The following is a 25,884-nucleotide window of genomic DNA, read 5'->3' as shown; positions in this document are numbered from 1 at the left end:
CTCATTCATGTTGTACTTTCTGCTAGAGACTTCATTCAAATTCTGATTTGTAGACAAACTTCTAATGGCTCATTTATGATGCTTTTATAAAGACCCACTCCCGTGAAAATCGTGTTTTTTGAGCTTTTCACATGTTCCTGTGGCATTTTTCTTGTGTTAGAGCACATATCAGCAGAAAAGGAAGTGCAAAATTGCATTTCTGAGTTTTTCTGCCTTCAAACTGCTGTGAACCAATGGCAGACTCAAACTGGCAGTTTCAGGGAGACTGGAGCTGACGTGTCACAGCTCCAGGGGAGGGCACTAGTGCTACAAGCTGCCGCCCCGTTCTTCATCTGGCTCAGAGGTGAAAGGCTTGGCAGCTCAGTGTAGCTGTCAAGGCATAATAGGTATAGCTCACCTGGTAGAGCAGCTATCACTGTGAGCAAGGACTATGCTCCAGTCTGTGATCGAATCCCAGTGTAGAGTTTTACACTAAATGCGCTGAATCTGTAATTATACAATGTCCAGCTGTCAGCAACCGGGGGGCAAAGTCAAAGTCTTCTGACCATGAGATTGTGGGTTCAATTCCTACCTTGGTCAACCATTTGTATGGTCATCACTGCTTGCACTATTTTTACAAAAGTGTCCTCTACTTACTTGTTGTGGTTAATTTCTGCACTTTCCTTACTTTTTTTTAAGCAGAAGCCAGTGATCCTCTTATAAAAGGTTTTCTTTGCCCCTCATATACTGTCTCTGTCTGTAGCCTAGTGGTTAGCTTGCTGGTCTGAAGCCTGAAGACCTGAAGGTTGCTGGTTCAAATCTTGCCTCAACAACAATTATAGTGAATTATTTTCCCAGTCGTCCTCTGTTGACTTCTGATAACTTGCTTCATGTTGAAACTGCTGCTCTCAGCCTGAAATTCACAGAAATTTTCATTCTAAGTCATTCAAGCTTGACTCTCAAGCTTTCTTGATGTTGACAGTGCAGATCATTAACAGACAACAGTCTCTGCAACTGTGTGTGCACTGTGGCCTAGAGGCAGAGTGGAAGTCTACTGACCATGAGATTGTGGGTTCGATTCCAACCTTGGTCAAACATTTGTATGGTGGTCACTGCTTGCACTATTTGCTAATTCTGCAACAGCGTTCAGCTGCTTTCAGCAGTCACACCATTTCCATTCTTGGAAATGCTTTTTCTAGTTTTCTCCAGTTTTGTAGCCACACTTGTCTTCTGGCTAAAATTCTGGTCAAAAATGCAAAGAGACTTAGATAATAATTTAAAATATTTTTTAAATGCAGCCAGGGAGCTCTCTGCTCTCATTCAGCCCCATGCATTTTTTTCACAGCAGCAGGAGAAGGAGCTCAACTTTGTAACTTCTCCACAACTCTGTCTATAGTCCAGTTGGTAAGGTGGCCGCTTGCCAACCCCAAGGTCACTAGTTTGAATTCAGGCTGAGCAATCTTGTTATGTGATGTTGAATTCTGCTCCCCTTCCCCACCCTCAATTGGTTACAGGTGTTCGTTAAGAGATGCATTAATTGCTTCTGCCACCGTTTGCAGCACATCATCACATTACAATGGCAACATGCTTATGTCTGTGCTCTCTGTGGCGAAGTGGCAGAGTAAAGGTTTATTGATCATGAGGTCATGGGTTCGATTCCTGCCTCATTCATGTCATACTTTCTGCTAGAGACTTCATTCAAATTCTGATTTGTAGACAAACTTCTAATGGCTCATTTATGATGCTTTTTTAAGCATCATTGAAAAATCTCACATTCATCAAAGTCTCAACCTCTACTTCATTGGAAGTGTTGGAATGGCCTAGTGGATAAGGTTCCTGCCATCCAACCACAAGGTCACAGGTTTATATCCCACCTGAGCAGTCTTGTTAGTGTGTCAGCCACTTTGAACTTTAACCAATACCACTTGGTCTGGTCACATGATCAAACTTGATAATGCATATGCGCCCCCACCTATTCTCTTTACCTCTTTCAATCTTGGTTTGTGTTAACATGTTTCTTGTTTATACCACTGCACTAAGATTGATTTGCACTGGAACTACAGCTTTGGGCTCGTTAACTTCAGAGTGAGACAGAGTGCAGTTCATCAACAGACAACAGTCTGCAATTGTGTGTACACTGTGGCCTAGAGGCAGAGTTAAAGTCTGCTGAGCATGAGGTTGTGGGTTCGATACCTACCTTGGTCAACCATTTGAATGGTGATCACTGCTTGCACTAATTGCTAATTCTGCAACAGCGTTCAGCTGCTTTCAGCATTCACATGCATTTCCATCAGGAAATGCTACTTTGTTATTCGGTTCGGCCATTTTCTGCCTTTCTTCGTCATGTAACTAGTCCTTCATACTTTGTGCTATTTCAACAATTCAAATATCAAAATGTTCAGCCTTTTCGGGACAGGTGTGCTATGTCTTTTCTCTTTTCAACTATTCATACTTTTTGCAATATTCAACTATTTCTGATTTTTTTTTCCCCATAGAGAATGCATTAGAACAGTCTTGAAACTCTTCAAATCTTCTTACTTCTTTCAGCCTTTAAAGTGTCCACATACTTTCAGCTAGAGACTTCATTCAAATTCTGAGCTGTAGACAAACTTTTTAAGTATTCCTCTATGACTCAGCTTATTGATATCTTCAACAGTTTCTGATATTTGGCCGCTTTAAAGTCATTAAGTTTTTTGACAAAATCCAGCTTTATAATGGGTGTGTGTTGCGTCTAACGAGCAGGGCTTAGAGTGAGTGACATCATCGCTAGAGTGAGAGGGATCGAAAAAACATTCAGGATTTTTTCTGGATAAATTGCCAGCACGGCCACAAATTAAACTCTAGACACATGATTTCCTCACTGGTTTGTAGCCACACTTCTCGTGTCTCATTTGATGTGTTCAAAACAGCAGACAGACTTACAGAATTGTCTCTATGAGCCTAATTGTGCAGCTAGACCCGCTCCAGTGGCTCATCCACTTCAATATAAAAGTAGGAGCTGATTTTTTTTAGAAAAACAGAAATGCCCCCCTTTTCTACCTTGCGACCCTGAGAAAAGTTTTTGCCCTACAAATATTTAATGCACATCAATGTGCTCAGGAAGGTCTCCTTGCCCCAGTAGTCATGGCCACAATCTGATAAGAGGTACGGTTCTCTTTTTCTGGGCTGTTTTCGGAAGCTGCTCAGAGCACAAATCTCTCTGCTCTGCTCTGCTCTGTGTGCAGTGGCCAGCTGTTGGGGCCAGCTCGTTATCAAAGTCTATAAATAGAACAGTGCAGGTGCAGCCTGGCCGCTCGTTAAAATCGCCTGTTTGGTTTTTGGTCATTTTCTCCAAAACCACCGGCCCGATTTCAACCAAACCTTCTGCGTTGGACTCCCCTCGGACCCCCAGATGATATAACCGAGTTTGGAGAAATTTGAAGAAATTTTAATTTTTGGTCAAAAAAAAAAAAACTTAAGCTGCGCGCCTGTCGTCTTTTTAAAATCGCCTGTTTGGTTTTTGGTCATTTTCTCCAAAACCACCGGCCCGATTTCAACCAAACCTTCTGCGTTGGACTCCCCTCGGACCCCCAGATGATATAACCGAGTTTGGAGAAATTTGAAGAAATTTAAATTTTTGGTCAAAAAAAAAAAGACTTAAGCCGCGCGCCTGTCGTCTTTTTAAAATCGCCTGTTTGGTTTTTGGTCATTTTCTCCAAAACCACCGGCCCGATTTCAACCAAACCTTCTGCGTTGGACTCCCCTCGAACCCCCAGATGATATGTCCGAGTTTGGAGAAATTTTAATTTTTGGTCAAAAAAAAAAAACGTAAGCCGCACACCTGTCGTCTTTTTAAAATCGCCTGTTTGGGTTTTGGTCATTTTCTCCAAAACCACCGGCCCGATTTCAACCATACCTTCTGCGTTGGACTCCCCTCGGACCCCCAGATGATATATCCAAGTTTGGAGAAATTTTAATTTTTGGTCAAAAAAAAAAAACGTAAGCCGCGCGCCTATCGTCTTTTTAAAATCGCCTGTTTGGTTTTTGGTCATTTTCTCCAAAACCACCGGCCCGATTTCAACCAAACCTTCTGCGTTGGACTCCCCTCGGACCCCCAGATGATATATCCGAGTTTGGAGAAATTTGAAGAAATTTTAATTTTTGGTCAAAAAAAAAAAACGTAAGCCGCGCGCCTGTCGTCTTTTTAAAATCGCCTGTTTGGTTTTTGGTAATTTTCTCCTAAACCACCGGCCCGATTTCAACCAAACCTTCTGCGTTGGACTCCCCTCGGACCCCCAGATGATATATCCGAGTTTGGAGAAATTTTAATTTTTGGTAAAAAAAAAAAAAACGTAAGCCGCGCGCCTGTCGTCTTTTTAAAATCGCCTGTTTGATTTTTGGTCATTTTCTCCAAAACCACCGGCCCGATTTCAACCAAACCTTCTGCGTTGGACTCCCCTCGGACCCCCAGATGATATATCTGAGTTCGGAGAAATTTTAATTTTTGGTCAAAAAAAAAAAACGTAAGCCGCGCGCCTGTCGTCTTTTTAAAATCGCCTGTTTGGTTTTTGGTCATTTTCTCCAAAACCACCGGCCCGATTTCAACTAAACCTTCTGCGTTGGACTCCCCTCGGACCCCCAGATGATATATCCAAGTTTGGAGAAATTTAAATTTTTGGTCAAAAAAAAAAAAACGTAAGCCGCGCGCCTATCGTCTTTTTAAAATCGCCTGTTTGGTTTTTGGTCATTTTCTCCAAAACCACCGGCCCGATTTCAACCAAACCTTCTGCGTTGGACTCCCCTCGGACCCCCAGATGATATATCCGAGTTTGGAGAAATTTGAAGAAATTTTAATTTTTGGTCAAAAAAAAAAAACGTAAGCCGCGCGCCTGTCGTCTTTTTAAAATCGCCTGTTTGGTTTTTGGTCATTTTCTCCAAAACCACCGGCCCGATTTCAACCAAACCTTCTGCGTTGGACTCCCCTCGGACCCCCAGATGATATATCCGAGTTTGGAGAAATTTGAAGAAATTTAATTTTTGGTAAAAAACAAAAAAACGTAAGCCGCGCGCCTGTCGTCTTTTTAAAATCGCCTGTTTGGTTTTTGGTCATTTTCTCCAAAACCACCGGCCCGATTTCAACCAAACCTTCTGCGTTGGACTCCCCTCGGACCCCCAGATGATATATCCGAGTTTGGAGAAATTTTAATTTTTGGTCAAAAAAAAAAAAAAGTAAGCCGCGCGCCTGTCGTCTTTTTAAAATCGCCTGTTTGGTTTTTGGTCATTTTCTCCAAAACCACCGGCCCGATTTCAACTAAACCTTCTGCGTTGGACTCCCCTCGGACCCCCAGATGATATATCCAAGTTTGGAGAAATGTAAATTTTTGGTCAAAAAAAAAAAACGTAAGCCGCGCGCCTATCGTCTTTTTAAAATCGCCTGTTTGGTTTTTGGTCATTTTCTCCAAAACCACCGGCCCGATTTCAACCAAACCTTCTGCGTTGGACTCCCCTCGGACCCCCAGATGATATATCCGAGTTTGGAGAAATTTGAAGAAATTTTAATTTTTGGTCAAAAAAAAAAAACGTAAGCCGCGCGCCTGTCGTCTTTTTAAAATCGCCTGTTTGGTTTTTGGTCATTTTCTCCAAAACCACCGGCCCGATTTCAACCAAACCTTCTGCGTTGGACTCCCCTCGGACCCCCAGATGATATATCCGAGTTTGGAGAAATTTGAAGAAATTTAAATTTTTGGTCAAAAACAAAAAAACGTAAGCCGCGCGCCTGTCGTCTTTTTAAAATCGCCTGTTTGGTTTTTGGTCATTTTCTCCAAAACCACCGGCCCGATTTCAACCAAACCTTCTGCGTTGGACTCCCCTCGGACCCCCAGATGATATATCCGAGTTTGGAGAAATTTTAATTTTTGGTCAAAAAAAAAAAAAAGTAAGCCGCGCGCCTGTCGTCTTTTTAAAATCGCCTGTTTGGTTTTTGGTCATTTTCTCCAAAACCACCGGCCCGATTTCAACCAAACCTTCTGCGTTGGACTCCCCTCGGACCCCCAGATGATATATCCGAGTTTGGAGAAATTTTAATTTTTGGTCAAAAAAAAAAAAACGTAAGCCGCGCACCTGTCGTCTTTTTAAAATCGCCTGTTTGGGTTTTGGTCTTTTTCTCCAAAACCACCGGCCCGATTTCAACCAAACCTTCTGCGTTGGACTCCCCTCGGACCCCCAGATGATATATCCGAGTTTGGAGAAATTTTAATTTTTGGTCAAAAAAAAAAAAACGTAAGCCGCACACCTGTCGTCTTTTTAAAATCGCCTGTTTTGGTTTTGGTCATTTTCTCCAAAACCACCGGCCCGATTTCAACCATACCCTCTGCGTTGGACTCCCCTCGGACCCCCAGATGATATATCCGAGTTTGGAGAAATTTTAATTTTTGGTCAAAAAAAAAAAACGTAAGCCGCGCGCCTATCGTCTTTTTAAAATCGCCTGTTTGGTTTTTGGTCATTTTCTCCAAAACCACCGGCCCGATTTCAACCAAACCTTCTGCGTTGGACTCCCCTCGGACCCCCAGATGATATATCCGAGTTTGGAGAAATTTGAAGAAATTTTAATTTTTGGTCAAAAAAAAAAAACGTAAGCCGCGCGCCTGTCGTCTTTTTAAAATCGCCTGTTTGGTTTTTGGTCATTTTCTCCAAAACCACCGGCCCGATTTCAACCAAACCTTCTGCGTTGGACTCCCCTCGGACCCCCAGATGATATATCCGAGTTTGGAGAAATTTGAAGAAATTTTAATTTTTGGTCAAAAACAAAAAAACGTAAGCCGCGCGCCTGTCGTCTTTTTAAAATCGCCTGTTTGGTTTTTGGTCATTTTCTCCAAAACCACCGGCCCGATTTCAACCAAACCTTCTGCGTTGGACTCCCCTCGGACCCCCAGATGATATATCCGAGTTTGGAGAAATTTTAATTTTTGGTCAAAAAAAAAAAACGTAAGCCGCGCGCCTGTCGTCCTTTTAAAATCGCCTGTTTGGTTTTTGGTCATTTTCTCCAAAACCACCGGCCCGATTTCAACCAAACCTTCTGCGTTGGACTCCCCTCGGACCCCCAGATGATATATCCGAGTTTGGAGAAATTTTAATTTTTGGTCCAAAAAAAAAAAACGTAAGCCGCGCGCCTGTCGTCCTTTTAAAATCGCCTGTTTGGTTTTTGGTCATTTTCTCCAAAACCACCGGCCCGATTTCAACCAAACCTTCTGCGTTGGACTCCCCTCGAACCCCCAGATGATATATCCGAGTTTGGAGAAATTTGAAGAAATTTAAATTTTTGGTCAAAAAAAAAAGAAACGTAAGCCGCGCGCCTGTCGTCCTTTTAAAATCGCCTGTTTGGTTTTTGGTCATTTTCTCCAAAACCACCGGCCCGATTTCAACCAAACCTTCTGCGTTGGACTCCCCTCGGACCCCCAGATGATATATCCGAGTTTGGAGAAATTTGAAGAAATTTGAATTTTTGGTCAAAAAAAAAAAAAACGCAAGCCGCACACCTGTCGTCTTTTTAAAATCGCCTGTTTGGTTTTTGGTCATTTTCTCCAAAACCACCGGCCCGATTTCAACCAAACCTTCTGCGTTGGACTCCCCTCGGACCCCCAGATGATATATCCGAGTTTGGAGAAATTTGAAGAAATTTGAATTTTTGGTCAAAAAAAAAAAAAAACGTAAGCCGCGCGCCTGTCGTCTTTTTTAAAATCGCCTGTTTGGTTTTTGGTCATTTTCTCCAAAACCACCGGCCCGATTTCAACCAAACCTTCTGCGTTGGACTCCCCTCGGACCCCCAGATGATATATCCGAGTTTGGAGAAATTTGAAGAAATTTGAATTTTTGGTCAAAAAAAAAAAAAAACGTAAGCCGCGCGCCTGTCGTCTTTTTAAAATCGCCTGTTTGGTTTTTGGTCATTTTCTCCAAAACCACCGGCCCGATTTCAACCAAACCTTCTGCGTTGGACTCCCCTCGGACCCCCAGATGATATATCCGAGTTTGGAGAAATTTTAATTTTTGGTCAAAAAAAAAAAAAACGTAAGCCGCGCGCCTGTCGTCTTTTTAAAATCGCCTGTTTGGTTTTTGGTCATTTTCTCCAAAACCACCGGCCCGATTTCAACCAAACCTTCTGCGTTGGACTCCCCTCGGACACCCAGATGATCCGGGTTTGGAGAAATTTGAAGAAATTTTAATTTTTGGTCAAAAAAAAAAAACGTAAGCCGCGTGCCTGTCGTCTTTTTAAGATGTTTTTAAACACAGCCCCACACACACACACGATAAACCAGACTGACAGAGGATGTCCACGCACAAACACAGGCATCACACTCACACAGACAGACACACACAGACACTCACACACAGTCACACATGCACACATACACAAACAAACAAACAAACACACAAACACAACACTGTTCCACACAGTAAAATGTAAGCAGTTAGTTGAGTCGCCATGGTAACTTCTGAGGGCAGGCTGCCAATCAATCAGATCATTAGGGAGAGAGGAGTTCTGTGGCTTTCTGCACATGTACACGCAGACAGAGAGACCGTCAGACACACACACACACACACACACACACACACACACACACACAGGTTTTCAGCTCACATTCATCAACCTCTCAATTATTTTATACTTTTGATGTAAACATCTCCAACAATTTATATTTTTCTCATGAATTTAAGTTCAGACGTTTAGTCTTTCCAACTCTATTAATAGTAGTACAGAGTTCTTTTCCAAAACGCTATAAATCCATTTTACTAGTTTTCCAGAAAATGACATTTTTTACCTAGACCCACCCATTTTGTTAATATTCAATTTATCCTGTTAAAATGATTGTTGGCTCAGTCTGGACATGTTGAACAATGATTATTAAATCAAACAACAATATTGTTGATTAAAAACTCAAAGTTTATTTTATTTTTTCTCAAAACGCTATAAATCCACATTTAAAAAAAACAAAAACTGATGGTTTCTGTCTTGAAAAACCAACCAACATGACATGAGAACATCACTGAGGTGCTGCGTGTCTCTCCCTCTCTCTCTCTCTCTGTGTGTGTGTGTGTGTGTGTGTGTGTGTGTGTGTGTGTGTGTGTGTGTGTGCGCGCACGTCGGGGGGAGGGAGGGGGGCGGTAATGATGTCTGTCTCTTTACATGTTAAACAAAGAGAACTATGGACTATGAAAGTTTTAATAGTCAAAATACAGACACTATCATGATGTGAGCACATGTTGATGTAAACAAAACTACGTCTTTGCTGTTAAAAAAAAAATAAAAAAAAAATCGATCGTTGATACTGAGGACACGCGGCGTTAGGGTTAGGGTTAGCGGGTATGCGGGGGCTGTGGGGGTATACTTAACGGCACAGTGTCCACCACATAAACAGATACAGTAATTAACACAGAACCCAGAAACTACTGAATGAATGACTGAAAACAGACCTGGGTTCAGAGCACCGCCATGTTGGACTGCATGGAGCCTCATAGAATTCTGAGGAGAGGGAGGAGATGTCGCGTTTTGGCTAAAAATAGACTTGGCGCTTATCGCGGTTTGGAGGGAAACTGCATCTTGCGGTGCCTTTTAAACAGGGAAATGTAGCGATTTGACGTGATACGTTGATGGAGCAGTGTAATAGGCTCAGTACACAGCAAAATGGCGTGACAAACTCATTTTTTTTAAATTTGGCGTTTATCGCGTTTTGGAAAAGAGCTCCTCTCTCCTGTAATTATTACAGGTGGAGCCTGGGACATAGGACGCAGCTTTTAACATCTATCTATCTATCTATCTATCTATCTATCTATCTATCTATCTATCTATCTATCTATCTATCTATCTATCTATAAACCCTTTGTCTCATTTTTTCTCTCTTTTTCTTTCTTTCTTTTACTCCCATTTGTATTTTACATAACTTCTTTCTATCTTTCCCTCCCTATCCATCCATCCATCTACTTCTTTCTATCTATCATCCCCCTCTCTCTTTTTCTTCTTTCTTTCTTTCTTTCTTTCTTTCACCCCATTTCTTTTTACTTCTTTGTTTCTTTCTGTTTTTCTTTCTACTCCTTTTCTCTTTCTATGTTTCTACCCCATTTCTTTCTTTCTTTCTTTCTACTGCTTTCTGTATATCTCTCTCTTTCATTTATCCACCCCAATATCTTTCCTTCTTTCTTACTACTCCTCTGTCTCTTTCATTCATTCTCTATTCTCTTTATGTTCTATTATTCTGTTTTTCTTACCTTTTTCTTTCTCTATCTACCCTTCTCTCTGTGTCTTCTTTCTTTCTGTCCTTTTGTTCTTTCTTTCTTTCTCCATCTACCCTTCCCATTTTCTTTCTTTCCTTCTGTCCTTTTCTTCTTTCTTTCTTTCTTTCTTTCTTTCTTTCTTCAGCTCATTCAGCATTGTTTCAACAATTTCTTCAGCTCATTCAGCATTGCTTTCAGCATTCACACCATTTCCATTCTTGGAAATGTTTTTTCTAGTTCTCCTTCATCTTCCGGACGCTTTTTCGGTCAGCAACTAGTCCTGCAACTTGAAGAGATATTATATATCAAAACGTGCGGTTCGATCGGGATCGGTGTGCTATTACTTTTCTCAACAGTGTACGAATTATTCGCGACGTAAGTCGCGAAAAACTGCGCAAAATTTTTGCATGTAAGTCAATGGGACGGGCGGAAAAAAAAGACCGAAAAAGACCAATCATTGGAGTTTAACAAAAGTCTACTGCTCAGGCATACTTTCACCTAGAGACTCCATTTAAACTTTAAACAGTAGACACAAGTCTTGTGTATTGGCGTATTACTCCACGTTTTGATAGGTCATATAGTTTTTGATCAATCCCTGTTCAATGACCATGATCATTTTTGGAGAAATTATGAGATTATAATGGGTGTGTATTGGACGGAATGTTCGTGTCAGAGTGCGTGACATCATCGGTTAGAGTGGGAGAGATGCCAGAAAAACTCCAGATTTTTTCTCTATCCAAACTCCAAACGGCCACAATTTCCACTCTACACACATAATTTCGGCCACGGTTGTAGACGAGCTCATCCTTGATCTCTTAATCTGCTCAAAATATCAGAGAGACTTACAGAATTTAAACTCTGAGCCTCTAAGTGCGGCCACATCTGTCTCTGCTCCTCATTGAGTCCAATACAAATATTTTCTGAGAGAAGCAGAACGGCCTTAAAACTGCCAGCGTCGCCAAAATATTTACTGTAGAAACACCAAATCGTACCAAAATTTTCAGGAAGTCCTTAGAGCAATGTGATCTGTGTTTTGTTCTGATAGGAGTTACCGTTTTCTCACCCTAAGCCTAAATGTGAGACCGGTGCAGAGGCAGAAAATGGCTCTTTTTCTCCACGTTTCTGTCTGTCTCAGCCTGCGGGGGCCCCTATCGCCGTGGTAACCTCTTTGATCCTCAGGCCAGAGCTCGTTAACTTCATAAACAATCCACCTGGCGCTCGTTTAAATGTTTATAAACAGAGACACAGCTAAATCAGACTGACACAGGATGCAGCTCATAGTCACACACACACACACACACACACACACACACACACACACACACACACACACACAGGTAACTTCATGTGATTAGCCTAAATGTGAGACTGGTGCAGAGGCAGAAAATGGCTCTTTTTCTCCACGTTTCTGTCTGTCTCAGCCTGCGGGGGCCTCTATCGCCGTGGTAACCTCTTTGATCCTCAGGCCAGAGCTCGTTAAGTTCATAAACAATCCACCTGGCGCTCGTTTAAATGTTTATAAACAGAGACACAGCTAAATCAGACTGACACAGGATGCAGCTCATAGTCACACACACACAGACTCTAGAGCCAGCTTCATGTGATTACAGTTACACACACACACACACACACACACACACACACACTTAACCTAATGTGGTTACAGCTCCTCCATATCAGTGCTTATAGAAAGATGATCATGTGTCTGTCTGATCAGCTCTGTCTTGACCTTAAGATCGTGGGTTTGATTCCCATGTTGACAGAGATGGCACAACCCGCAGTAGCTCCCGTGGCCCATTCAAAATTTCCCGAGAGGAAATTTTCTAGTTTTGCATGTGACTGCAATCCAACCCTCGACTGCAGCAGCATACAAGTTTTTTGGTTTTTGTATTTTGTAAGTCCCTATATAGTTTTTAATGTATTTTGTATTCATCTAATGTATACGGTATGTTTTATATTATATAATTGGTTTTCATATATAAACAGATATTAAATTATATATTGTATTATATTATATTTCTAGATAAGTTTGAGAAATGACTGAAGCTCCTTGTTGATAGTAAATCAGTTAATTACTCCTTTTAAACGTGTTTTGCCTAACTCTGCTGTTGTGTAGCTGTTTCACTGCAGCTAATCTGCAAACATTTCTTAGTTAGCAGATAACGGAGCAGATTAAAGGTGTTGTAAAGCTTTACAGCCCTGTCAATTATCGACTTCTGATCACGTGTAGATTTTTTAAAGTCACTCACAAGAAACTTCTCTGTAATATCTGCTGTCCGAGGGTCTGTCAGAGCTCAGTATCTCTCACGTTCTCATACAAGGGACATTTTAGGACATGGAGGGAAGAAAAGCTACAGGTGTACTAGTTCTTCACATTGCATGCCTCCTTTGTGGTGTCACACTTTCTTTGGTAAGAAATTAATGTATTTAGTAAAGTTACTGTTATTGTGATAACTATAAACTTGACTTTTGTAGATAAGTAACATTTCTTTTTGAATTCTCTTTTATTTAGCCCACAGCAAAAATATCGGGTAAGTGACTTTTCGTAGCAAGCAATGTCCAAACCAAAGTTAAAGTTTATGTTCCTTCAACTTTTTAACTTCTTCTGCTTTCACAGACTATGATGTGGACGGTGGACGGGACCTTGACATTTTTGACATCAATGAAGGTTTGCAGACGGGAGGAAATAAAATAAAAAACACCTATTAACCATATTATTATTCATTTACATTGTTTCCTTTTTTTTGTCTCCATAGAGGCAGGGTTGAATCTTGTAGAGGGGGACATTGTGCTTGATGAGGTGTGTTTATTCAACTGTCTCCTGCACTACTAAAAAATCGTGAAGATGCTTTAACTTTAACTCGTTACTTTGTTTCAATCTTTGTAATTGCTTTTGTCGACGGCTGCAGAGGCAAACCCGAAACTCCATAATCGGGGATGAGTACAGGTGGCCAAGGACAATCCCATACTACATGGAAGATGACTTAGGTAAGAGTGCCTGTTACACTGCTTGCAGAAAAATTAAGAACAAGTAAGCTCTCAGAAAGATCCTCTTGTAAGATGTGAATGGCTGCATGTAGCTCCTTAAAGTGGGAACAAACAAGAGTTTGAATTTTTTCAAAGATTATCATCCATAATTTTCTTTTTATTCAATTTTTTTGTATTAACAATTTGATAAACCTCTGACACAACTCAAACAAATTCTACTATTAACTGTAAAATGTTATCACCAAATTCATCACCTAGATACTTGACAGTATCGTAAGCATATTCTTTTATGACATGCTGTAAAATGTCAAATGGGGACTCAGACCTGTGTAACACAAAACAGTACATCATTTTTTTTATTATAACATACTGCACAAATAATTTAAAACATTAAATATTTCCTAATATTTACATATTTTCACGTTCATGAAATTTGGAAACTCACTTGAGTGTACTGTATTTCTACAAATCTAGCTTTAAGAGATGTTGATTTTGCTATTATGACTATTCATTTTTCTACACACATAAAACAAACAAGGAGGGAGTTAAAGCCATGGCCAGAGGATGGTCAATATACTACAGTAGGAAGAGGACAGTAGTAAGGCTCAAAAGCATTTTTGAAAGAGACCTTTTTAAAAAAAAAAAAACTGAATTGATTTATCATCTTCTTTGCAGAGATCAATGCAAAAGGTGTGATTCTGAAGGCCTTTGAGCAGTACCGGCTCAAGACCTGCATTGACTTCCAGCCTTGGAAAGGAGAAGCAAATTACATTTCCATCTTTAAAGGGGGCGGGTAAGGCAGGAATGACTTTTTATCTTTTTATAGTGTGTTAAGATGTACAGATAAGCTAAGATAAGTATAATCTATATTTTATCATTATGCCTCGATGTGATTCTATTCTAACAGATGTTTCTCGTCTGTGGGAAATCGTCGAGTTGGGAAACAGAGATTGTCCATTGGCAGAAACTGTGACCGCATCGCCACCATTGAACATGAGTTCCTTCATGCTCTCGGTTTCTGGCATGAGCAGTCCAGGGCAGACCGTGATGATTATGTCAACATCATGTGGGACCTCATCTCAGAGGGTACTGAAGCTCTTACAATTATACTGACCATTCATGCTCCCATATTTCTTTATAAAATGCTTATTTCATGATTCCTATTTGCATGTTGTGATCATAAAAGGGGTCTAATTAAACTGAACAATCACTTCACTACCTGGCAGCAGTGTTCAAGAGGTTGTTGTGTAGAGCATTTGATGCAGAAGTTGATTTACTGTTTATGTGATAAGGATAGGACAGGATAGACTTAAATGAGAAATTTGTTTTACAGTGGTACAGTACTGTGTTGTTTTCCTAGCGGAATCACTCTCTTAGATAAGCAATACTCATCACCTGATCAAGAAATATCACAGTGTATCTTGCATTGACTCCTGCTTATCAATTTCTTTATAGATCAAATCTATTTTTTTAAAGTGCTGTTTCCTTACATGTCAGCAAAGGTTCTTCAAGGCTTACAACACCTGTCAGCTGTAAATAAGCAACTTTTATGAGAAGACGAGAGGACAACATAATAATAATAATAATAATGAGTCCAAGGAGCTAGAAAGTTTTGTTGTAATTTGAATTACAGCCTCTGTCTAAGTTCAGGGCTTGAGGCCACACCTTAATCCTAAGGGCAGCTGCACGTGTCTTGTTTACTTCCACTGATGCACAATTTCGACCCTTGGCATTAGTCTATCAGTTTAAGCACAAGTTGCATCCTAACCAGACGATGATAGACCTGAAACAAATTTACAAGCTAAACTGGAGCAAAAAAAAGAAAAGAAAGAAAAAAGGCCTAGGGGAGAGTGGGGTAAAGTGAGACATTTTTTACATTTGCTCCCCTCTAAGCGAGCTAAAATGATTTATCAGTAAAATGTACACATTTCCCATTAATTCAGGTTGTTTCCTAGCAATGGAAATTATCAGAATGTATTTAGAACGAAGGACAGTGAAAATATGATTGTTTTTAAAAAAAGTGGTCTTGTGTCTCACTTTACCCCAGCTCAGGGGTAAACTGAGACAGACTAGAGAAATCAAGGGGGTAAACTGATCCACTTACTTTTTCCACTCTGAAACTACCATAACAACACATGTTGTAACAGTTAGAATCCTGACAGCTAGCTTGACAACCACACTTCCCCAAACTAATGTCGGACCAGTAACAGAATCATGGGGATTGGTCAATTAAGCACTTTTGTTTTCTCAACACAAAGTAACTCAAGACCAAAATCAAATACAACACAAAATGTTTTAATTAACATTCAAATGACAGATAGAACCAGTTAGATAGTCTGGGGGTCAGATTGTAGGCCCCGACAATGGTGACCATTTTGATCAAAAGTCCTCTTGTGTGTGGGGGGAGCCGACAAAGTGGAATGTGACTAAAATTTAGTTAATTAACAATAAAGAAGTGAGCTGACTGAGAGCACATAGCATAACAAAGCAGTGTGGCTACAGATCATGTTTGATCATGCAAGATTTCTGGCTTGGGGGACGAGATTCTAGTGTAAATCTTTGTGTGTGGTGTGCTCACAGTCTCACTCACATGGATTTACATCCATGGTCTCACTTTACCCCGCAGCATTTGTCTCACTTTACCTCAACACCCCCATTTTAGAGAAAACGACCTCTCTTAGAAATTCTGGCTAATTTTCAGCCAGCATCATCACATGGTTTTATGTGTTGGTAGTTCATCATCATGTATCATATAAGTTTTTCTACCTGAATCAGTTTGCTTTGGCACAACAGTTGATTAAGTTGACACCAAGAAAATTTACTTTTACTTGCAAAAATTATATTTTTGTGAAAAAAACATGCTTTCCACAGCATCATGAGGTCCTCTCCTTCATGGCCATGGGGAAATGGAAGGGGCTTGAAAACATAATGGTCAGATGACCAAAAATGTGTTCCGTTTTCTAGATACAGGGGGTGTCTCACATTACCTGGTGTCTCACATTACCTCGCACTCCCCTACCTACCTACTGCCCGACAGAAGGAGTGAGGGTAGTGGCAGAAAAGTTCTGTGAGAGTAGTTTGTAGGACATCTGGTGACAAAAGCCTATTTGCACGTTAAATACAAATTCAGATACAACTAAGAATGGTATGGGCTCTACAGTATGCACAGCTCCACTACTTTTGTGACAAGGCCTACTTAGACACACCTGGATGTAATCATTTGTCCAATAATGTAAGACAGGAAACAAAGGAGCATTATTAAGTTCAGGAAGTAGTGGAGCTGTGCATAGAGTCTATTGGGGACTTACAGGGCCTGGGTATCCGACTGGGCGACCTCGAAAGGTGGGAACTGCTCCAATCTGCATACTGCATACGAACTGGCCCGTACTACGGTTCACTTGCAAGCGAACCGATGAACCAGATGAGCCTTCACGCCTACCCAAACGAAGCGGACCAGGAAACAAACCCTGGTCCGTTTAAAGCGGACCAAACAGCTCTGGTGTGAAAGCGACCTAAGAACCAGACTGGTCTGACACCACATTATCCCTCTGCCTTTGCACAGAAAGTAGCCTAGTTGTTTTCCGTGAATGTTCAAAACCTCATGTGCTAACCCTAAATTATTTTTCCCACCCCTCTACCTTGCATGTGGAGAAGAACATAAGATGTGATAGTAAAAACAAACTTGTACCTTGATTTTGATCTTCAGGTAAAGAGCACAACTTCAACACCTACAATGACACCACCTCCAGCTCGCTGGGTGTGCCCTACGACTACGGATCAATGATGCATTACAGCAAAAACGCCTTCCGCAATGGCACAGAGCCCACCATTGTCACCAAGATCCCTGCTTTTAGTGATGTCATAGGCCAGCGGATGGAGTTCAGTGACAGCGACCTGCTCAAGCTGCACCGCCTCTACAACTGCAGTAAGAGTCAACAACTTGTTTGTCATACTAAATGTGTTTTGAGCTTGAACTACCAACCTCCTAGTTTTATTAATGTTGGTAGCCTATTAGCTGTCAATATCTTTTGCCACATGGAAATGTGTGAATAAGCAAAACATCCTTCAACCTGCACACAGATTAGTTTATAACCGTTCAAAGTCCTTCACCTGTGTTGTGTGACTATAAATTGTCCTCTAGCCAAGACCTCTACGTTCCTGGACTCGTGTGACTTTGAACGTGAGAACATCTGTGGTATGGTCCAGGGGAAAGGAGACCAAGCAGACTGGGTCAGGACTGACAAAGCTGCTGGAGGGCCCAACACTGACTACTCCAACATGGGCAAATGCACCGGTGAGAATAACCTTGGAGGGATTTGCATGACGTGCAGATATGTGCGTCTACTTTAAGCACATGTTTTTCCATATCATCTTAAAACAACACTCACATGTTCTGAGGTACAGTACATTGAAAAAGTTTCTGGTCATTACAATTTATTATCTTCCTCCATACTGGCATTGAGCTATTTCAATATACTGTACCTACGGGCATATGAAGAGATGACAGACTTGAACCTACCATTGCCATATAGATTAACTAGTTATATCAAAGTAGTGCATTAAAATGGTACCTCTATAGACAGTATTAATCAAGAGACATTTGAATCTTTAGGTTCGGGATATTTCATGCACTTCAATACTTCTGCTGCCAAAACTGGGGATACAGCTCTGCTTGAAAGCATGCTCCTGTACCCCAAAAGAGGTTTCCAGTGCCTGCAGTTCTTCTACTACAACAGCGCCGACCCCAAGGACACTCTGAAGATCCACGTCCGTGAATATGACAAAGCTCACCCCAACGGGACACTGCGCTTAATAAAGACCATAGACGGTGACTATTTGTAAATTGTATTACATCTCGAATTTCTGTCAGACTTGTGCTGGTAAAAGGTCTGGTAAAGTTTTATGTCATGTGTTGTGACAGGAGCCCCTCAGGATCTATGGCAGTTGCACCACGTGAGTCTTGACGTCAAGAAAAAATTCCGCGTCGTCTTTGAAGGGACCAAGGTGGGCCCGGCCGGGAACCCGGCAGGGGGCTTGTCACTGGATGACATCAACCTTTCAGAGACCACCTGCCCAGAGTTTGTATGGCGCGTTAAGAACTTCAGACAAGTTCTGGAAAACACCCCACACAACACATCTATCTTCAGCCCCCCATTCACCTCCAAGGAGGGATACACTTTCCAAATGCAGCTGTACCCCAGCGGGAAGGCAGACTACCCTGGGGAGTTGTCGGCTTATGCTCATCTGGTGGCCCGTGAGGGGGACACGGGGCAGAAATGGCCTTGCCCCTGGAAACAGATAACCATGATGCTGATGGACCAGCACCCTCACATTCAAAAGCGCATGTCTAACCAGCGCAGCGTCACCACTGACCCCAACATGAAGGCATCAGGTGAAACCGCTTTTTTTTGAGTCAATTTGAATGATTCTTTAGGCTACGTAAACAGTTAAAATCCACATGGTGCTGTGGTACTGTATTCATAGTCCTTTTTCAACAACATCCTTTTAAACAGATGCATCGGACCTATTTTTCTGGGACGACCCTCGCAAGGTGGGCTCTGAAGTCACAGACACAGATGGGTCCAAGTACTTCCGAGGACCCGGCGCTGGAACCCCAGTGTATCTGACCCAGCTCAGAGCCAAGAGCAGGGATTTTATTAAGGGGGGAGATGCCATCTTTCTCCTCACAATGGAAGGTAAAGGCACCACACAGTAAAAACCATTTCCATCTTGTCATTTGATCAGTTTCCTATCCATTTATATTCCATGTACTTATCCCTCCCACACATACAAACAACATTTTCAGGGTCAAGAACACGAGCGTGATGCACCCATGAGTCAGATACCCACTTGGCAGGAAAAAAACTACATCTTATCACGCGACCTCATCGCTGCTCATTCATTTCACGTTCGTCACTGCTCCTCCACTTGAATCCAATTAACTGCTCTCTCATTTGCGTTCTTGCTTTAGATGTGTCTCATCTGACTGTGAGTCAACCACAGCCTTCCACAGCAGTACCACCTTCCACAACACCCTCCACTGGCACCACTACGCCCCCTAAACTCTGCAGCAATGTGGAATGTCTGAATGATGGCATCTGTGTGGTGGACGAGGGAAAACCTCTGTGCAGGTGAGCTTTTTTTTTTTTTTTTTTAAACTAACTTGGCAATGGGAACACCGTTACATTTAAAGGAATAATGTCACACACAAATAGGCTACTCACAGATTAACATGTTGAATGTTTGTTTAATCTGTACAACAATCATTTTGTGTGGCATGTACAAAAAAGCAATTGTTTTGTATGTTTCTTTGTTTTGTATGTTTCTTGCCGTGGTTATTACTTTTGAACAAAGCCAAGCTAGTAATTTCAGAATTGTTCATATATTTGATGCCGTTATCTCAGAACCACACTTCATTACTAAAAGCTACCCTCTTGTTCCACTAGATGTGGTTCTTATATTTGTGTTCCACCAGCTTGCCATTAATGTCTATAGCTACTTGCTTTAGAGCTGAATATACCTGCAAGACTGATTTTTCTCTTTCGCCTTTTTCTTTTCTTTTCTTTTTAAAAAAAAAATCTCTGCTGCCCAGGTGTGCGGTGGGTGATGACTGGTGGCACTACGGGGACAACTGTCAGTTCAAGGGCTCAGTCACGGATAAAACCAACCTCGCTCTTGCTGCCTCTCTGTCTGTGCTGGGAGTCATGCTGGTGGTTACAGTGATCAGTGTCATCTGTGTGAAGAAGAAGTACAAGAAACGCAGAGATGACAGCAGTGTTGTCATGAGAAACATGCATGCCTCCGATAAACTGTAGGGGAATATCCTGAATGACATCTTTGGTTAATAGAAGAACAACAACAAGAAAAGACTTTAAATGAAATAAATCAGTATTTTCTGCTTAATGTTTGTGTTAAATATCTTGTAGAACAGGCTTTGGGTTTATAGATTATACTCCAATGCTAAAAGGTAAGCCATTACATACTGTATTACAGATCATGATGTAACATGAGATTGCCCCCTTCTGGTTATTCAATGTAACAACAATACATAAATGTGAAAATATGTTGAATAAATTATTTTAAAACCATGGTTTCCATTAATGTCTGTACAACTAAATTAAATGGGACAAACATAAAGCTCATTAATAAAAACCAGTGCCAGACAGGATGACTTATATTCACAAATTTAAAATTTATTATACCAAAGACAGGAACATTTGTGTTGTCTCTTTTCCATGTGGATATATTTGTATTACTGAACTTGACACAGTCATGCCGGTGATAACAGTTACTGTACGAGGGAGGTGAGGTGGAACAATTATTACCTGTGGGTGGCCTTGTATGTACGTGTGTGTTTGTGTGTGTATCTGCCTTGTACGTGAGCGTGTGTGTGTGGGGATGTACTGTATGTGTGCGCATGCAAATGTGCATGCAAAGATCTGTCAATAGTGTTCATTAGATAAAGTGATATCATATTGTGTGGAATGTTTCGGGGTTTCAGACCTGCAATTGCACATAACTATTTGTGTGCGTGTGTGTGTGTGTGTGGGTGTGTGATATTTGTGGGTCTACATTGTAAGATAAAGGGGCGGAGAAGGGGGGGGGTGAAACCTCCATAACAGCAAACTTCTTGGTGAACCACACATGATCCTCCCCACCGTTAAAACTTTCACCGACATACAGGTGCGCAGTTCTTTTAAAAGCATCAGTATACAACATTTGTCTTATTTACAATCATTGGAAAAAAATCACCATTTCTCTCAGAGAAGATTAGTAAAAGTGACTGAGTCACCATAAAGAGTATGCAACTCCTAGGAGTTAGTATTTCAAATTTCTACAAAAAATTTCTATGCCATTTTACAGGCCAAGAGCCATGATTTACTGAAGAAATACAGTATTTTAAGTGCCCTATCTACAACAGTTAAGTGTGGTATTACTAGTGTACCATTCAACATAGTTCACCGATAATAAAAAGATTATGTGTCTCTGTTTTTAAAAAGTTCTTTCAGCAACATCTCTGCTTTCACATTAAAAGATATGGTAAGCTCTTACAAAACAAACAAACAAACCAACCAACCATGGAATTGTTATCAATATTAACAAGTGTTGTGGCGAGCTAATGCTATTGCAAAGAGACTAGTGTTGATTACATACTCAGCTGGTTGTCTAATGTAAAAACAACGTTCCACAGTCTGTGAGAAGGGCACGACCATGGACACCAGGAGCGGTGTCCACAGGCTTTTTTTTCAAGAGGGTCGAGTATCATTAAAGGGCTCATTTGCTTGTTTTATTCTATGAGTTGCTCGGGTAGAAACAGGTGGAGCAGTTACAGTGCATGGTTCTCCAAGGATGAGGCTGTGTAGAGCTGGAAGGCTTTCATGTGCGTTGTCCGTCCTCTCGAGTAGGCTCATTCTGTTTGTGACCATTTTTTGGAAAAAAAAAACAAAAACAGAGTGGCTTACGATCGGTGTAGGGTTCTGTGCATGCTGCCGCCGAGAGAGAGAGAGAGAGAGAGAGAGAGAAAGAGATGAGGCTGGGGGTTGTGTGAGCGGTGCTGCTGCTGTTCAGAGAGGGGTGTCGTAGTAGTCTGTGGGCTGATCGCTCCCAGGAGGCTTCTGCTGTTTCTGCTGATGCTGCTTCATGATTTCCTTCACCTCCTCCTCCAGCTCAGGAGGGATGATGAACTGGTCGTCCGGGTCGGGCTGGGCCGGAGCTGTGAAGTAGCCGCCGGGTTTCTTCGATGGAGCGTCGGCCGCCACCTCGATAAGGTTGTGGCTCTTTTCCTGGCGTGCCACTGACCCGTTCGCTCTCCTCTTGCCTGCCAACTTCCCTCCATCCCCGACTCCTCCTTGCCACGACTCGTCCCTCTCCAGCCCGTTCTCGGCCTCGGCGAGGCTCATGTCCAGCCCTTCCTCCAAGGGCTCTGGGGTGCATGGTGGTGGAGGAGGAGGAGGGGGAAGAGTCAGCAGGGTCCGCTCCTGGCTGGTGGATGAAGGTAACGATGTTTGGGGTGATGAAGAAGAGGAGGATTCTGCTTTGAGGCAGTGGACGTCCGCCTCTACTTCCACCCGGCTCCCGTTAGAGAAAACTCCAGCGATGGGTTCCTCGTCCTCGCTGTCCAGCCCGTTGTCGGACAGGGCGCTGGAGAACGTGGCGCTGGACAGCTGCCTCTGGAAAGAGCCCGCTAAGCAGGCGGGGTGGAGGGCACAGCAGCTGCGGGCGGAGGGCAGGTCTGAACCTGGGAACAGATACTGACAGGGCTGGGTGGCGGTGTGGGCCTGCTGGTGCTGTAGAGCCAACGAGTGGGCCTGATGATGCAGGTGGAAATGAGGATGGTGGGCCTGATCGTGCAGCAGCACCAAGGAGCTCTGCGGCGGTTCGTCGGACGAGGCCGTGGAGCCCACCTCGCTGCTCATCTCGCTGGTGCTGATTTCACTGCTGATCTCGCTGCAGGAGGAAGGGGGCACGGGGAGGGAGCCGTCCGACGGCCGCTCCTTGATGGCGGAGGAGGAGGCGGGGTAGGGCCCCCCCAAGCCGGGGCTGGGGGGCGGCTGGGGGGGCTCGGAGCAGCAGCAGGAGCAGCAGTCTTCGCTCACACTGAGCTGGACCACTACGGCGCTGAGGCTGTCGGTGCAGCCGTATCCCTGCGCCAGCGTGCACAGCTTCTTAGCGGCAGCCAGGCCATCTGGGACGTTTCGGACAGCTTCCACAGCCTCGGTTGGAGACACGGCATCCCACAGGCCCCGGCTGCCCAGGATGAAGAATTCATCCTGGGGGGTGAGAGTGACTGTCTGCACGTAGGGACAAGGGATGACGGATGGGTAGAGGAAGGAGTAGCCCATGATCCGTGTAGAATCCGTCACACCATTCACCTTGTTGTCCTGTGGAAGAGAGCATGAGCATCAATATAATTATTACATCGATACGCTCCATCAATTCACATTGATTTACTTAAAAGGATAGTTCAACAATTTTTTAATCAATTTCCATAATCCCTACAGTTGTAGGAGTAGGTCCATTGCCTTTAATTATCGGTGCATGTTGTTTTGAGACGCAAGCTGCTCAGTGAATAGGTGAACGGTGCAGGTACACAATACACAATCCAACAACACCAAAATACTCTCATGGAGAAGTTGTGACCTGCACATTCACCACGCTATGAAATAACATACAAGAGTTGTTTTTGAGGCAAATGCAAAGCCGGAACTACATTCCAGATACGGCTGATGGGCGGAGTGATTTCAAAAGCGAGTATTTGCTTCATGTGTTGTAATGTTACATAATTACACATGATTATTTCATAGAGTGGTGAATGTGCAGGTCACAACTTCTCCACAAGAGCGTTTTGGTGTATTGGATTGTGTATTTGATTGAGTTTGATGAGGGACAGGGGACCTGTACCGTTGTGTTCGCTGAGCAGCTCACGTCTCTGCCCCGCGGATCTCAAAACAGCATGCACTGATGATTAAAGGTAATGAACCTACTGCTATGACTATAGGGATTATGGCAATAGGTAGATTTGCCAAAATGTTGAACTATCCTTTGAAGTTGAAGGTTTGGTTTGAGGATCTTTACCTCAGTGATGATAGCCCTGTGCTGCCTGATCCGGCGGTATTCCTCCTCCAGGCCTACATTGTGAAGCAGCGACAGTGACAATGGCTTCCCATCGCGGCACAGGATGGCCTGGCACTTGCCTACGTTAGCAGCTGTGAGCGTGAAGCAGCCACCGGGGTCGGTTGGGTCATGGCGAATGTGACAAAGAGCTGCTGAGCCACCCAGTTTCTGACCTGCAGTCCCTAGTTTCCTGCAGGGGTTAATGGAAACAGGACACAGAAGGATGAGATTGTGGATTGAGAAACTAGAGATATAGTAGATGTTTTTTTGTTTCTAGTTTTTTAAATATGAGAACATCAAGATGAAATGACGACATTACGCACCTTTGCATGACAAGAAAGGTGTTGGTCATGTAGTCCTCTTCGCTCTTGGTCTTGTGCAGTTCTTCAGCCAACACGTCGTTCATCGTGCACTGCAAGAGGTAGGGCACTTCCACATTCCTGTCCCCGTCAAACACGCCGTACAGGGCTTCACGACTTCCACAGAAACTGTTGACTGAGAGGGCCGCAACGCACAGCCTGACAAGGAGAACGACAAACAACAAGAAGACCATGACGCCACTGCAGGAAACAATAGGGCTTCAAAGACATGAACAACTCCTTTGTTCACATATTGATCACACTACTTCAAAAACGAATAACCTTGGACACAGTGCTTTAATTCCATGATTCTTTTGACTGTGCAGCAGAACCACAACGATTACCATGTGGCTATTGAACATCACATACAAATAGAAATTTGAAATCAATATTCACAGTACAATAGCTTGCATGCAGTCTTCAGTCTGTACGTTCAAATGTTGAATTGGAAGTGGAGTTTTGGCACGTGAGTACACATGATTCATGATTCACGGCTTCATTGTTCCCTTTATTTGAGTCATCTGGCTCCAACGGTGCTCATTCTCGAGAGGTCTGGTTTTTTAGTGAGGCTTCACTGGACGAGTGTGATGGGCGGCCGGTGTTTCATTATTGTGCGGGACTGAACTCACTTGTTCTTGACGCCCGAGGCCTCTGTGTAACCATGACTCCACACAGCGGGCCCACTAGATGCTTCGTTCGACGAAAAGGTTGGAGGCGGATCAATACGGAAGCAGCGAATATTACTGAAAACGTGAAAAAAAGATCAAATAAACATATCATAACAGAAAACAAAAAGCACAGAGAGAATTCCTAATGACACACACTATACAGTATAGAAAATATCAAAAAATGAGAACCTTAAATAAATACATACTGAAGAGAAACATTGACTTACTTGAGCTGCTCGAGGGTCTTGTGATCCAGATTGAGACGAGGGTTTCCAGTCAGGTCCAGCTCCTGGAGCTTTGGGGGCAGATTTTCTGGGAGAGTGATCTCGCTGAGCTCATTACAGCTCAGATCCACACACTGACAAAAGAGGACAAGACGTTAGTCTCAGTGCAATCTGAGGGGGCTCATACAGTAGAGACGTGCTGCTGCGGCTGCTACCGGCTTACTTTCATCTCCATCAGCTGCATGACCTCGGGAAAGACTTCGATGGCGTTAGAATGGGCGATGAGCGTGTGCATTCGCCGGCAGTTCATGATTGTGGTGGGAATGGTCTTCAGCATGTTTCCACTCAGGTCCACCTCCTCCAGCTCCTCCAGTTTGGCCATTTTACTGTAGGACAAGACAAAGCACTGGGTAAGCCGATGTGTGTGAAATAGTGCTGAACCAAACGGTAACACTTTACTTGAATGGGTATTCATAAGATTGACATAACACTGTCATAACCATGACATAACAGCTGTCATAAACATCAATGAATACTTATGACAGCTGTCGTTAAGTGTCATTCGGTAAGTTATGACACTTTTAATGCAAAGTTGACATTGTTTCAGATGTTTTTGTTCTGACAACTTGACATAAAGACAATTTAAACTGTCATAGCAGACCTAATTGCCAAACTTAAAAAAATTATGTCAAGTTCTCATAACAAAAAAAACAGCTGTCAAAAGTATTCATTGATGTTTATGACAGCTGTTATGTCATGGTTATGACAGTTTTATGTCAATCTTATGAATACCTATTCAAGTAAAGT

The 25,884-nt window shown here is 42.6% G+C and overlaps 2 protein-coding genes across 3 annotated transcripts in view; one reads left to right on the top strand and one right to left on the bottom strand.

Moving 5' to 3' along the window:
- Positions 1-12,520: 12,520 nt before the first annotated feature.
- Positions 12,521-20,390, top strand: mep1bb (meprin A subunit beta b). 2 transcript variants are annotated; one of them, XM_085805493.1, is made up of 14 exons: positions 12,521-12,634; positions 12,737-12,755; positions 12,842-12,892; positions 12,981-13,024; positions 13,134-13,212; positions 13,888-14,005; positions 14,120-14,298; positions 16,919-17,137; positions 17,354-17,506; positions 17,825-18,040; positions 18,134-18,604; positions 18,726-18,908; positions 19,184-19,343; positions 19,805-20,300. In XM_085805493.1, exons 1-14 carry the CDS (start codon positions 12,560-12,562, stop codon positions 20,025-20,027), a joined length of 2,190 nt encoding a protein of 729 aa, XP_085661619.1. In that variant the 5' UTR covers positions 12,521-12,559; the 3' UTR covers positions 20,028-20,300. The 2 variants fall into 2 exon arrangements, with proteins under 2 accessions (XP_085661619.1, XP_085661620.1); XM_085805494.1 differs by lacking the exon at positions 12,737-12,755 and having other exon boundaries at positions 12,521-12,654; positions 19,805-20,390.
- phlpp1 (PH domain and leucine rich repeat protein phosphatase 1) overlaps positions 20,385-25,884 on the bottom strand; it is a 44,589-nt gene continuing 39,089 nt past the window's right edge. The window contains exons 12-17 of the mRNA XM_085805492.1: positions 25,301-25,463; positions 25,081-25,211; positions 24,815-24,928; positions 24,150-24,344; positions 23,788-24,016; positions 20,385-23,093 (exon numbers count right to left, since the gene is read on the bottom strand). Coding sequence (XP_085661618.1) covers positions 21,777-23,093; positions 23,788-24,016; positions 24,150-24,344; positions 24,815-24,928; positions 25,081-25,211; positions 25,301-25,463 — 2,149 coding nt within the window. The 3' untranslated portion in view covers positions 20,385-21,776. The remainder of the gene's footprint in view (positions 23,094-23,787; positions 24,017-24,149; positions 24,345-24,814; positions 24,929-25,080; positions 25,212-25,300; positions 25,464-25,884) is intronic.

The sequence above is a fragment of the Trachurus japonicus genome, chromosome 17 (genome assembly GCF_045865225.1).
Source record: "Trachurus japonicus isolate A0001 chromosome 17, Traja_1.0".
In the NCBI taxonomy this organism is placed as follows: Eukaryota; Metazoa; Chordata; class Actinopteri; order Carangiformes; family Carangidae; genus Trachurus; species Trachurus japonicus.
The sequence above is the reverse complement of the archived record's forward strand: the minus strand, read 5'-3'. Positions and strand labels throughout refer to the sequence as shown.

Bases quoted from the DNA above. Each gene is read 5' to 3' on its own strand.
- mep1bb (XM_085805493.1), top strand. From the start codon at position 12,560: ATGGAGGGAAGAAAAGCTACAGGTGTACTAGTTCTTCACATTGCATGC. The intron at 14,299-16,918 runs GTACTGAAGCTC...TTTGATCTTCAG, and splicing joins GTGGGACCTCATCTCAGAGG to GTAAAGAGCACAACTTCAAC. The intron at 19,344-19,804 runs GTGAGCTTTTTT...TCTGCTGCCCAG, and splicing joins GAGGGAAAACCTCTGTGCAG to GTGTGCGGTGGGTGATGACT.